Genomic DNA, 14228 nt, shown 5'->3' on the forward strand with positions numbered 1-14228 from the left:
GCCTGCTGCAGCCGTCAGTTGCTAAGGAAATACTTTCCTTTTCTGGGTGTATATATTTCATGTCTCAGCTTACGCCTGTGGTAAGATCATCTATCTTCTCACCTGAACATGTTTAAGTGAGTTTTGGGACCAGTAACTCTAGCAGGCTGGATGTCTTACAAAGGCATAAGAAAGAGCAGAAAGGAGAGGTTAGCTCTCATGGAGGCAGGAGGAGAGTGAATTTTGGTTTTGTTTGCTTAACTCTGAACAGTTAAACAAATTTGTACACTAGTCAAGTACAGTAATTGTTGTAACAGAAGACATTTACAGCACCTATTGAAGCGTCCACTTATAGGTTACACCTTACAGTGGGAACTGTTCCCAACTCTGTCTCAAGGGCATAAGGCCCGGGTTGTGTACCCCAAGTTGCACGAGGTGTGTGGCAAACCTTTATCTCCTCTCCCTGAGCAGAGGAACACAACGTGACGGCTCTAAAGCAGAAGGTCACTGCACCTGCTACAGCAGCACCAAACCCACCGGGCTTCCAGAAGCTTCTCCAAGTTCTCCGTGTCTGCAGTTCTTCCAGTTTGGGGGAAAGAGAGAGTAGAGCCTGCAGCTTCCAGCCTTTACTTCTGGCCAGGGTGGCGGTGCCTTATATCCCTACACTTGGGATGAGAATCAGTTTGTGTGAAATAAGAGACCAGAATATGAGTAGTATAAAACACAGTATGACAGCCTCCTTGAAAATACCTTCATGTTTTAAAGATAATAAACTTCTGCTATGTAAATATGAACCACATATGCACGTGGACAACTACAAAGCCTGTGGCAGTGTAAGCGGGGCTGTGAAGCTGAGATTACAAGGCTTCACTTCCCTCCTTACCTGAGGTACAGCTTTGGTGGTGGCCTCTCCTGCATATTGGTACAACTCTGAAACTCAAAATACACCACGTTTCAGCGAGGCTTGGAAGTTAATTACAGTCCCAGTTTTACCAGTGGAAGAGAGACAGCTTGATCAATATAAAGCTGCAGCAAGGGCAAGATCTGTGTCACATCTCCTTCTTCCCTCATCTCAGAACAGTGGAACAAGGAGGAACCGTGTTTCAGTGTCCCTTAGGAGGAAGCAAGGAGATGTCACCGCAGGTGTTTAAGTTTAGCCCAATGTGACATTAAAGAGACGGAGATGGCAAAGCACGATAGTTAAATGATCAATATCTTATTGATCACTCAGAAGCACGTAACCACGGCAAGGTAGAGTCTGTACTCTACCTCACCTAAGCTACAGCTGAACTCTTCAAATCTGCCCCTCAAACAAAAACTAAATGTTTTGCATTGCCTCAGTAACGTGGAAAAATGTGGGGAGAGGTGAAAGCTTAAATGAAATATTGCCTGTAAGATGAGATGAGACAGCATAGTTTGGGGAAACGAAGGTTTAGAGCTGCAAAGCAGAACGAAGAGGTTATCGGATGAAACTGGGATAACTTTCAGGCTCAGGAAGTTCATTTTGTTGTTGATCAGAGAAGACGAGGAGAAAAGTAAAATTGCTATCACGGGGTTCTGGGAGGAGGTGTTGCAGCCTCTCCAGCAGAGACTTTCCATTCTGAAGCAATGATGGAGGCATTTGCTAGAGCAGAAACCAGAGTGTGGGGACAACACCTCTCTGGTGAGGCCTGTATCTCCAGGCAGGAGCACCACTTCTGCCATCTCCTGCTCCCTCTTGCCCTCGACATACTTGTCTGTCCCTAAAAGCAGAGCAGCTCCAGCAGCAGAGCATGAGTGACACATCCATGCCCATTACTACCCACGATACGACACTGACAGGGAAGATGGGGGACCTTAGTTCAAATCCCTGCTTTTAAAGGCAGGAGGATTTCCTTCGGCCCTTGCTTTTAGACTCATTTCACTCATTTGGAAATGTATTTTGTGCAAAGGACAGAGACTGACTCTGCAGCCCTGAAGACAGGGTGCTCTGTTGTGCATCCAAAGTGAAATGGCAGGGGAGGCCACGAGCAGCTTTCCCAGAGTAACTTACCTCAGCCATTGCTGCCCATGCCTTGCTGCAGAGAACGGGCTCCTCTTGGCACAGTGCAGAGCTCGGCGAGGGGAGGAAGGCAAGGAGAGCTTCCTTCCTTGCATTTCTGGGTGCCTCTGAAGCAAACTGATTCCTGTGCTGGCTGAGCAGCCCTAACATGGTGACTGGAGCACGCTCCTGAAAGGAAACTGTTCAGATCCTTTTGGCAGAGGGGAAAAGTGAATTTGTTCTCTGCTGTCTGTGAGTGCTCTCAACTACAAAGAAAATGGGAAACAACACCATGACTGTGTAGTCCAAGAGTCTGATACAGGCATAATTTTTCTGAACAGAATCTTTTAACAAAAGTAGTTGCAAGCACAGTCTGAATGTGTGATGACTGAAGTGGCATTTGGGGATGAATAAACTATTCTGAATATATATTATCTGCTTATATCTGTATGCAAGGAGAGGCATGATATAAGCAAAGGGTGGGCCAAATGCAGATTTTAGGCTTTCTTTTGATGGTGCCAGGGATTTCTGAGTTTGCAGTTGCTACTGCTCCTGTAGAGGTTTGCAATATTTGGATTTTATTTTGTCATTTTTTGAACTCATTTGATGAGAAATATTTTTTAAAATTGTTTCAGTCTGCTTGCTGGGAAACAATATGCTTGTGTTATTGTGTTTACCTCTTCTAGAGCAACTGTTTTCTTCAGGAGAAACTCAAAAATATTCAAGTTAGTTGTGTTTAAAAACCTGAGTCTTTTGACAAATGATATTCAGGATCTCTTCCCTGTAACTTTTAAGGGTGAACCTTTACCAGCCATAGCAGAAAGGGACACCTAGCACAATTAACATTTCAAGGTGCTCATAAATTGTTGTGTGGCTGACATCAGTTATTTTGTAATATGAGTTGGGTCTGTGATGTCTCCCCATGAAAAGGGCCATTTTGTCACATTGAATAATGGCATTTTGCTCTGTGTGTGTGTATGAACTGAAAGAATAATACAACCTTAAGCATCACTACTGTATAAATAATAAACAAAAGGAATGGAGTTGGTCATATTTGAAGGATTGAGGAATTGTAAAACATTTAGAGATGTGTTAATGAAGCACACTGATATGATGGGAAGCATCTACCTCTATCAGCATTTGAGTCTGTATTTGCCATGGGACCTAAGCGTCTGCTCTTACAGAATGAAAATACGTGAAACAAAACCAAGTACAGTTCTAAAGGTTTCTCCGTGAAGTTATTTGGAGGGATCTGTCAGTTCTTGGTGATTTTAATTAGCTCATCTGTGCATTTTCTGGATGGGAGACAGGTACCAGGTTTGACAGTTGACAAGGAAGATAGGGCCATCACTTCTCTCCAGATGGACCGGACGGCAGCAGACTGTCAGAGACCTGTTCCCAGGATCTGCTGGCGAAGAGGAGCTCCTGGTAATGAGAAGATCTGAGACAACTTGCCACAGTCAACTGTTTTCTTTCTTTCGAGGTTTTAAGCTCTTGGCTGTTAGTTAGGGCTGAAGAGCTTTGACAGCTGCTTTGGGAAATAGCGAGCAATGTACTTTTTATTGCTGATTCTCATTCGGTTATTAACAGTTTGCTTCCTTCTTGCGTAACGTTATCCAAAGAGTGCTCTTTAACAGGGAGGGGACAGACCAGCTGAGTGGGACTGAGCTCTTGGATGTGCACGGCTGTGCCGCCACGCTGGGCCAGCTAGTCTGGAGAAGGATTAATTCTCTTATTAAGCAGAGCTGCAGGTTAGTTTGTTTATCTTCAGTATTCTGGCTGAGGCAATTTATGCACTGAACTTTCAGCTGAGCTTAATGTAATTCTCAGTTTATAATTTCAAGAGCTGCACAAGCCTTGTACATCAGGGACTTTGAGCATTGTGTTTGTGTGGATTGGTTTATGAGTGGGCATTCAAAAGTAGCTGAATGACTCGTAAGCTCTTGGGACTGATGTTGCCTGATTGATTTGAATACATCTGAAAACACATTTGATACCCTCTTGGAAAGTAAAATACCTGTCAATCACTTTAAGTCTAATGACAGAATGCAGACAAATGAAAGCAGGAAAAAGAAAAAGCATGAAAGAGAGACACTGGCTAAGAGAAAATTATCTTATTGGGAAGCTGGTGTCTAAAATGTAATACTGAAACTGCAAAATTTAACCATTATCTGAACACATAATTGTTTTCCTCAGCTCTACAACCTCTGCATCCATTTCAGATTTCAGGTGGAGATGTCTCTGTGTTAGAGGGGGAAAAATCCCAAATCCTTAACTCACACACATTTCCTGATTTTTTTCAGAAAACATTTGACAAATAGCAGCAAGCCACGGGAGGTTTGGGGAAACAGCCTCTGACTCCTGAGAAGGCATGCTGTACTCTTTAGATGTTGGATTATGTGACATTTTGTATAGCTGTAATTTAGGTGACAGAGAGGTAAATTCCTGCTGTGCCTTGGGCTCTCCTTAAAGCAATTCTTAGGGTAGTGTCTTGGTCTAGAAGAAGAAATGAGTCTCCCTGAGCTGTTTGTGTGTCTAGGGTGTGTACACCAGCACCACATGTGCTAAAAAGGCAAAAATATGTATATATCTATAAATAAATAAATAAAACAACCATGAAAACAGTAATTTCTAAGTATTGCTGCTGGAAACTACTGACAGTTGTTAGGCAGGAAGCATGAACATTATTTTTTCCTCATTTACAAACCAGAAGTTTCTGCAGAACACTTCAAATGTTGGCAGATGTATCAGTCCTCAGCTGGTGTAACATTCCCCACTCAGATCTAGCCCAAGTTCCCCAAAGCCCTTGCCCACACGTTCAGTATTTGCTTGTAACAGGTACTTTTCCTCTCACAAATAATGAAGATCTAGTAGATCTTTAGCAATATATATTTTGGTGCATTTCTGTATTATTCTTTACTTTTTTTTTTTTTTTTTTTTTTTTTCCCATAAGTTAGTGAACAAGGTTGCTAAATGTTCCGTAATTGTGAATTTTTGGATATCCAATCTATTGACCAATGGATAGATCCTACTTTGGGGAAAAGGCATCTCTTGAAGGCTCAAAACTTGTTAGTGTAGGCTTGTAGATAAGGTTATAACCAGATTTAATCTGTTATTTCCACTGATTGCTCTGGACACATAATTCCGCCTTATTTTCAGTAGTACTTTTGTAAAATCTTTTTCCTTTTCTCTCACGCTAGCATAGCCTGTAAACATGAATTAGAATGAGGAGTTTGACAGAAAGGAGCGGAGCCTTGAGTTGTGCAGAACTTTTAAATAAATAATAGTGACATGATTAAACGCTAATATTCAAATCAGTATTTCTACAATTTGTAACTAGGCTACAAAATATGCTGTCACAGGGAAGAGCTTCAGTGCAGTTGAAGCTGCTGGTGCTCATGACAGTAGCAGTTAGCCCAGATGTCGTACTGTATAGACTAAAAACCTTGTTACCTCTATTCAGCTGTATAGCATGAGTGCTCGTTAAATTATGAATTAGCGTTTCTTCCAAACACTTGCATACTGATGATCTAGCTGTGCCCAGAAGTCTGATTTTTGAAGAGTAAGCAGGTAGTGCTCTGCCTGAAGGGCAGGGCTGAGTCCCCACAGAACAACGCCCTCCTGGAGATGGAGGGGGCCGTGCCCACCCACGGCTCCTGGGCTGCCCCAGGGACAGCGGAGGTTTCCTGGGCCCAGCACCCCGATAACAGCACTCCTCTACAGCCCCACCACCAGGACCTTCCAAGCCTTGGTTTGCTCTGAGTTTTCAGAAATAGGCATGTTTGGGAGTGCCCTGGGAGGAGTATGACGTTAACTGGAGAGGAACCTGTGCCTCTTCAGAAGCAAAACCCAAATCTTGCTGTTGCAGCCAGTAAACCTGGGGAGGACCTACTGACATCTGCCATGTTACTGCAGATGTGTGTTTTTGCATGGCCCTAAGTCCCACATACAAATCATCTGCTAAAACCCAGGGTCAAAGCCAGACAACACACAAACTGGGTAATTTGCACCAGCCTTTGAACAGGTATCTCTGTTTTGTGGCTTGTGCCTTGAAGCTTGAAGTGCATAATGGAATCTGTTCTCTCGCCTGTCATAAATGTGACCTGTGTACTCATATACCTTCTCACACAAATTCCCTTTATGCCCTAGAGGTGCAACTGAGACTAGTGCTTAACCCAGGAATCATCTAGATAATGGCAGTGAAATCCATTGCAGATTTTGGTGGGAAGCTTTATGAGCCTGCCCTTTCGATCCTATATTACGTGAGAGGTTAATTCGCTCCTTTCTAAGGACTGAATTTGTAATTGTAAAAGACAAAGTCTCGTTCCTCCACCATTTTCCCTGTGACCTGCTAATGTGCTGCTATAAGGATTTTTCACCATTGCACACTATGTTGATCGCATGCAGCTTTAGCTTCTTCAACGTCAGTGTCAAAAGCATTTTTGCCAAGCCTGTCTCTATCATTTTTTCTCATAGTTTCTTCTAAAAAAAAAAAAAAAAAAAAAAAGGAAAAAGATTGGATCCAATTTTCATTGGACTAACATCAGCCCGAAGATATTTTCATCAGTTCCTGGCAGATGCTAGATGGGCTGCATAGTAATAAATGCCTTCTTCATAATTGTTTTCCTCACACTTAAGTCCCTTTTCTGTGAGCACCGTATGAAGTAATTTTAAGCTTTTAATTGTTTATGATATCTGGCGCTTCCAGACTCTGTGAATGTTTCTGTATCCATGAAAGAGAATTATTAAGCACCAGAGGAAAATGCTGCGATGCTACTTGCTGTTAACGCTGAGGACAACCTGCCAAATCTTGCAGTATTCGTGCATGCTGTAGAGGTGGAAAGAAGGGAAGCTTGCAGAGCTAATAATAGCAGCAGCTTTGTGGCTGGGAGCCTCATAATTGTAACTCCGTGATGACAGTCTGATTTGAAACGTGTTGAAATCCATATCTCTACCTATTCCCGTGGGTCTTGGATCAGTTTTTACAAATCAAAGTTGCAAAGAAATGCGGGTATTTTTGTGGAAGACTGAACAATCCTTTCCACTTCAGATGCAAGCAGGTCTTTTTTAGCCTCTGACAGGATAAGGTTTGTAATATATTCATAATGTGTTTTAAATGAAGCTCCCCCTGATCTTCAAGACGGTCTCATGCAGTGCTGGCACAGTGCTTGCATTTACAATCAGATAACAACAAGACCAGAATACAGCTGCTAACACGTTACTTCTGCCTCACCCTTCTGCTTTTTACCTTCCAGGGACCGTGCATACGTTCAGGGCAGAGTGTTAAAGAAAATGAATTGCTGTTGTGCTGCTGACAGCATCGCTGTGGTATATTTTGCAGCCTTCCAGCCGCTCAGAGATGGCGAAGCCCCCCAGTAAGCTGTTCATTACAGCAGCAGCTGGAGACAGTGGACTTCTTAATTTCCCGTGTGCACCAAGAGGTCTTCCCTGTTGTACCAAATTAACACGCCAGTTTTGGTCATTTCATTCAAACCTGAGGAAGTTACAAAGCTGTGTCAAATCTACATAGTACCACAAACTAATGGCTTTGTTAGTCCTGCCTCTCTCCATATGCAAGTGAAGGGTGCAATCAGAGGAAACATTTGTCTGTAATACGTGAACAGCCTGCTCAAATGTTTAAGGTTCAGATCTTTGAGCCTTTATTATATTTTCTTCTGATGTTTTTCCCTCTGGCACTTCCTCTATCACCTTCACTGAAAATGTTTCCTCGGTACTGAGGCAGCAGTTCCAGATTTGACCTATATAATCATTTAGGGTTGCCTAGGGATAACTAAGGAAGCAATAAGAACAATGTTTTTCTTTGTGACAATTCCTGCAAATAACTTCCTGCAGCTTCCAACTATTTTTAACTGAGGAGATTTCCTGAGCAGGTTACCACTTTTGTCTGTTTGGTAGCCCTCAATGCCTTTCTCTACCAAGTAGCTGCTTGCTCTCCAACTGAATGCATGCAGGCTTTTTGCATTCAGAATATCTTTCTTAGCTTTTTTTCATGTTTACTGCATTCAGGTGAAGAACCACGAACTTTTTTTTTTTTTTTAATGTGACTCCACTATCATTCACTGTTGTTGCTTTCATATGTTTTCATATCACCCTGTATATAATCGATCCTTGCCTACTCATCTTTGTGTTGTGTCTGATTTTATACACCCCCGTCCTATTATTCACCTCACAACCCCAGTCTTTGTGTAAAGGGAGGAGGCACTTAAGTTACCGTACCTATATTTGAGTCTGCTCTGATGAGACGACACTGTTGTCTGTTGTGCATGTCAGGCTTTTATCGTGTTGCAATGGCCAACTTGGGATAGGTTCTCAGAAGTGTCTTCATGAAACAAAGTGAGCAGCCCTGTGCCCATTCCCATTTTGTTACAGCCCAGGAGAAACAACTTGGAGCTATACTGGATAGCGCTAGAGAAGCATCAGGTCAGTGCAAATAGTGAGATTGGAAGAGGAATGGATAGCAGTGAAACAGCAGAGGGAAACAGCTGAAAGACTCGTTGTAGGATTAGTTGTTTTACTTGCCTTTTTAAAGGGACCCTCGTATTTCACTAAATCAACTACATATTCCAGCTATGAGCAAGAGTGAGAATTTAAGCACTGACTATAGAAAATGCTGGAAGGTAAGGAAGAATTCAAATGTCTTTGAAGAGTTAAAATTGGAAGGCTTAGAGTTAAATTGAAAATTCTAAACATTGGGACTTTGGCTGTTTAATATCAGTAAAACATCATTGTCTAAACCCTTCAGAGTCGTACCTGATTAGCTCTACTACTTCTGAAGAGATTTTTGAACATAAGACTCTGTAATCAGTTTCTAAAAGCGAATGTTTTACAGTGTGAGGGAGGAAGGAACAGAAGCGTCACTGATGTCAGACAGACTCAGTATCAAAGCAAAAATTGCAGGCATCTTTTATCAAGACGTGGTGATGGATTCTTCATTGCCATCAAATGGAGTATTTTTCTAAATGATGTAATCTCGTTGCTATGAGGTGGCCTTCAGGGAATGCCCCTCCAGAGCAATCCTGTGACCTACCTTACACTGGAAGTCACATTGCAGCCTGTTCCTCTGGTCCCATTGTAAAGAAATTAGGGAAGTCATAGCAATGAAAAATGCCCATGATGTGTTATTGAAATGATGCTTGTGTTTCAGTGCTGAGCCCAGGAAAATCCAAGTAATAGTTGATGGGCACTCTGCATTTGATAACCAAATAAGTAGTTTGAGTGTTCATTTATGTCCATCTGAGTTTTTGAATACTTTGGGGATAAATCTTGACCTTAATCTCTAAAGGCATCGATTCTACAAATGCAGCTTGAAAACTTGTTGCATGTTAAAAAGAGGATGGAACCTGTCCCCAGATTTTCTGAAGACTGTGGCATCTTCACAACTGCTTAATACTGAGGAAAGGAAATCTTTCTGGGTGTAATCCTGTCTTTCTTCCTTGGACACTGCTCATGTTCAGGCAGGAATGTGGCAGCAGGGTTTATGCTGTCATAGGTCAATGGGACATATGCGTGCATTACTTCTCTGAGTGCATTGTCCACAAATAAAATTGTTACTGAGTCATCATAACTGCATACCTCAGTCATGAGTTTATGAGGTGACTGCAGTAATCTGTGCCGAACAGAGCTATTTTTCGATTTAATTTAATTTTATTTTATTTTGCAATTCTAGGCTAATATTCCCACAGTACCCAAGTACTCATGTTTCTGGCTTGTGAGTCTTTCCTGTGGAGCTACAAGATGCAGCACCTGTTTAATAAAGATGGAGTTATGACACCAGACTTGAGAATGGATGTGTGATGCATGCATTTTTATGCCTGGTGTTTGTATTTCTTGCTACTTCATCGCAGTTCAGGTTCTTCATACATATTTAGGTCTTCACATACTTTTAAAATGTTCCCACTAGTTTTTTTCTGTATGCATAACTTCTGCACTATCCCTTCTCAGAAAAAAATGAATGCTTGGAGAGAGCGATAAAGAGAAATTGAACTAAAAAACTGTCTGAGGAGCCTTGCCACATTTTGGGATTTAACTTCGATTAAAATTTATATTTGTAGCCCTAACAAATTCCACATGAAAACTGATGTGTAGGTCTGGACTTCTCTTCCTTATAACAAATAAAACTATTTTCACTTCCTTTGTACTCCGACTGCTTGTGGGGGCAGGTATACATATGTCAGCATAACCACCACGTTTTCTGAATGCCTTTTATTCTGGCTGTTTTACCATTTTTTTTTTTCCTCAACAATTGTAAGAAAGCAGTCCATTTAAAGCAGTTATGGGTATTTTTATGTGTAAGGACTTGCATTTAACATCAAGAAAGACAGCAAAAACAAAAATCCAAAATGCAGTTTTGCAGTATTTTCAGTTCCTGCTGAGCTTTGCATAGTTATAAAACTTCTGCTTAATCCATAACTATGGATTTCTCTTAAGAAAATGTGGCACTGGGGAGCTTGCCAAAAACGAGACCAGTGGCAGCTTTTCCTGGGCTTCCCAAAGATGAGTTGCACTCTGACAGGTATTTATCCAGTGTCTTACGAGGTCGGTAAGAGAAGCCAATCCAAGATTTGGAGGCTGCGTGCCCTGGAACATGCACGTAGATTCGATTTGCGTTGCATGAGCGCAGCTTGTCACACAGATGTGTGTTGGACAGGATGGGAGACCTGAGGGCTGCATTTTTGCGTCCATGCAGGTGATTGCTGCCGTGGTGTATTTGCCTTGTCGCTGGTATAAGGCCTCATACACAAAATGGAAATGAGGGATCTCCTCGGCATGGTAGCAGTACCCATGACAAAGGCAGTATCTTCTGTAACTGCTCCCTCCACCTCTGCTCATTCCTCTGTTGTGATCTGATCCCCTGAAGGTAACGATGTGGGTATGGTCAGGGCCCCGAGGCTGAGCTTCACACAGGGAGAAAGCTGGTGGCAGCTCCTGCATGGCCAGGTATGCTCAGCACCGCCAGGTCTCGTCCAGGCGGCACAGTGGAAAGCAGTGGGACCCGTGGGGGTGATGGGCACGGCCAGCAGCATGTTGCCCAGCGCTCACCTCTTTGTGTTTGCTGGTGAGTTGGCTTCTCTTGTCCTGCAGCATGGAGCCTGTGCTACTGGCTGCATGAGGTGGTAGGAGCCCTGCCGTGGTTCGCTGGGGCTTTGTGCCCCCAGAGCCAGCCTCAGCCTGCTGCAGGAATGACCCCGAGCCCCTGCCTGGCAAGGCTGAGCTCAAGCCGAGCACTGGGCTGACACCCTTCCTTCAGTTAAAGCAGGGGACTGCCAGTGTGCGAAGCCATTAGCCTGGAGCACTGTATTGATTCTTCCTACCCTGTGAGTAAGTGCTACATGTATTCCTTCACTTCTAAGGATTATGCTTCTTTGTCCACTTTGTACTGAGCCTGCTGCAGACCGAGTTTCCTGGGGAAAAAAAATAGTACTGTCAAGTACTCAGTTTTCTTATTCTTATCTAACATTTAGATTCCTAATTGCAGCTTGAAAATAAAATATCCTTCACGCTAATTTTATTCTTTTGCATTTGGGAAACGCTGCCAAGTCTGACAACTTCTTCTTTCCAAATAGGCAGCGTTAAGATATTGTTTTCTCCCTGCTTCACAATGACAGAACTGTCAAGAAGCATTGAAGTCGAGAGAAACACGCATTTTATGTGTGCCAGTGAAGCAGTGCTTATGATGTTTATTTTAATTCAAATCTCTCTGCAACAGAGGGATGGGTTTATTTACACATTTGCTAATAATGATTTGAACCTGAAAGCTATTTCTGCACTGGAGTATAAGGATTCAGAGCAGGTTTTCCCAAAGGCAGCTGAAGAGATCAGGTGGCACAGTGCTCAGTAGAAGCTGGGGGATACAGCAGTTATGCTCCGTACTGAGACCCTCAGCTATGGGGATCTGCCATTTTCAAACCAAACTGCTTGCTGGGTCACCTTTGATACCCCATAGGAGTTTTGTTTGTTTTGTTTCCTTGAAAAATACCAATAATAATGTAAAGCACATGGAGTTTTTAAGAGAATGTGTTGCCATCAAGTTCAGGGAAGAAACGCTCCCTTGCTGTGTTTTGGGGTTGTGTTGGCACCATGACATTTTCATTGGTACCAAAGACATTTAGGCTGCTCCCACAGGGACTGCTTAGCTTACAGGCTGAGGTAGGTATAATTAGGAAAGTAAACTGAAAATTAATGTTTCTTTGTGCAAAAAAAGTCCACTGAACTAAAATAGTACCAGAACTTTTGCATGATGTGTAGCAAGTGGTGCTACACATCACCCTGAGTGTAACTCAGGGATGAGGCCACTGTAAGACATGGGAGTGGCTCTTTATAATACTAGAATATTGGTGCTCAATCCTAGAATCAGCAAAACAAATGCAAGAAGTCTCTTGTAAGACAAAGCAGGGCAAGTAACTCTTCCTGGGGTCATTAGATGTACCATGGCACTGCTTTGGTGACTTCTCAGAACTGGAGAGCTTTTTTTTTTTTCTGATGTTGTAAGACAGATAAGCTTAAATAATGAAATAAGCCACATTTACAAAATAAGACACTTGAAAACTGCAGTAGTGTTGCTGTAAATGCACAAAGATTGTGCATTTGTTGGTTATAATTAATTCTTTCAAATAATTCTTTCTCTACAACTTCTCCCCCTCGAGAAGGGTGCAGTTAATGACTGTGCAAAATCTCTTTCCCCCTGTAGATTGTGTTCCGGAAAATCAGCGACGTGAAACGTGAAGAAGAGGAGAGAATGAAGAGGAAGAACGAAGCCCCTCTGATTCTACCGCCAGATCACCCGGTCCGCCGGCTGTTTCAGCGCTTCAGGCAGCAGAAGGAGGCGCGGCTTGCGGCAGAGAGAGGGAGAGACCCGGATGACCTGGACGTGGAGAAGGGCAACGTCTTAGGCGAGCACTCCTCGGCCCGCTCGGTGGTCAAAGCCAGCGTGGTGACCGTACGGGAGAGCCCGGCCACCCCCGTCTCCTACCAGTCGGCTTCGACGTCTGGGGCGTCCGACCAGGCAAAGCTGCAGGCCCCGGCGTCGGAGTACGCGGGGTGCAAAGCGTCGGGGGATTACCCTCGACGGAAAGGCTGGGCCAAATTCAAAGATGCCTGTGGGAAAGGTGAGGACTGGAACAAAGTCTCCAAAGCAGAATCCATGGAGACTTTACCTGAGAGAACTAAAGCTTCGGGAGAAGCTACCCTGAAGAAGACAGACTCTTGTGACAGTGGCATCACAAAAAGTGACTTGCGCTTGGATAATGTTGGGGAGACACGAAGCCCGCAGGACCGCAGCCCGGTCCTTACCGAGGTCAAGCATTCCTTTTATCCTATCCCAGAACAGACTCTTCAGGCTACCATGCTGGAAGTGAAACACGAGTTGAAAGAGGACATCAAGGCTTTAAACACAAAAATGACCAATATAGAAAAACAGCTTGCAGAGATACTTAGGATATTAACCTCAAGAAGAAGCTCCCAGTCACCACAGGAGTTGTTTGAAATATCAAGGCCCCAGTCTCCAGAATCAGAAAAAGACATGTTTGGAGCTAGCTGAGGTGTTTCTTTCTGAAAAACAATCAATCAAACAAACAGACCACCCCCCTAACATTTTAAATTTAATCTCAAAAACGAGTGAGGGACCAATTCACTAAGCATGTTCCCTGTGTCTAAAAAGGTACGGTAGCAGGAATTGCAACCTCATGTCAAGATGGCAGCTGACTCTGAAGCCTTTTTGACAGCAAGGGTACAGTTTATAAAGTTTTTCTTTTCTGCATTGGTTCCCATTCCCCCCACTCCCTCTTTCCCTCAGGATGTTGGAATAAGAACTCTGAAAGCAGCTGCCATCCCAGTGAGCGCCAGGTGACCTCTTAGGTTTTTGGAGCATGCCTTATGTAGTTAGCTCAGTTTTGCCTATATGAATAAGGACTTGCCAGGGTGCTTACATTTTCAGCATTTTTCTTTCTTTCTTTCTTTTTTTTTTTTTTTTTCTGCTGCTGTCACTGTCTCAGTCACCTGTTCAGCTTGTTAAATGCCACAGTATGTTTTCATATACATGTAATAAAGCAAAGAGCAGTAGAATGAACATGTGCTACTTGATACCAAAGTTCATTTGGGGGAGTTAAGGGAGTTGTAAAAAGTTTGAAAAAATGAACTTTTTTTTCTTAATTGTCATATTGCTCAACCAATTACATTTAACAACATCCTCAGAAACAGGGATAGCATTTCA

The 14228-nt window shown here is 43.0% G+C and overlaps 1 protein-coding gene across 1 annotated transcript in view; it reads left to right on the forward strand.

Annotated features, from left to right (window-relative positions):
- KCNH1 (potassium voltage-gated channel subfamily H member 1) overlaps positions 1 to 13946 on the forward strand; it is a 179647-nt gene extending 165701 nt beyond the window's left edge. Inside the window, exon 11 of the mRNA XM_032185662.1 lies at positions 12708 to 13946. Coding sequence (XP_032041553.1) covers positions 12708 to 13556 — 849 coding nt within the window. The 3' untranslated portion in view covers positions 13557 to 13946. The remainder of the gene's footprint in view (positions 1 to 12707) is intronic.
- Positions 13947 to 14228: the final 282 nt, after the last annotated feature.

This window comes from Aythya fuligula, chromosome 3 (assembly GCF_009819795.1).
Source record: "Aythya fuligula isolate bAytFul2 chromosome 3, bAytFul2.pri, whole genome shotgun sequence".
NCBI lineage: Eukaryota > Metazoa > Chordata > Aves > Anseriformes > Anatidae > Aythya > Aythya fuligula.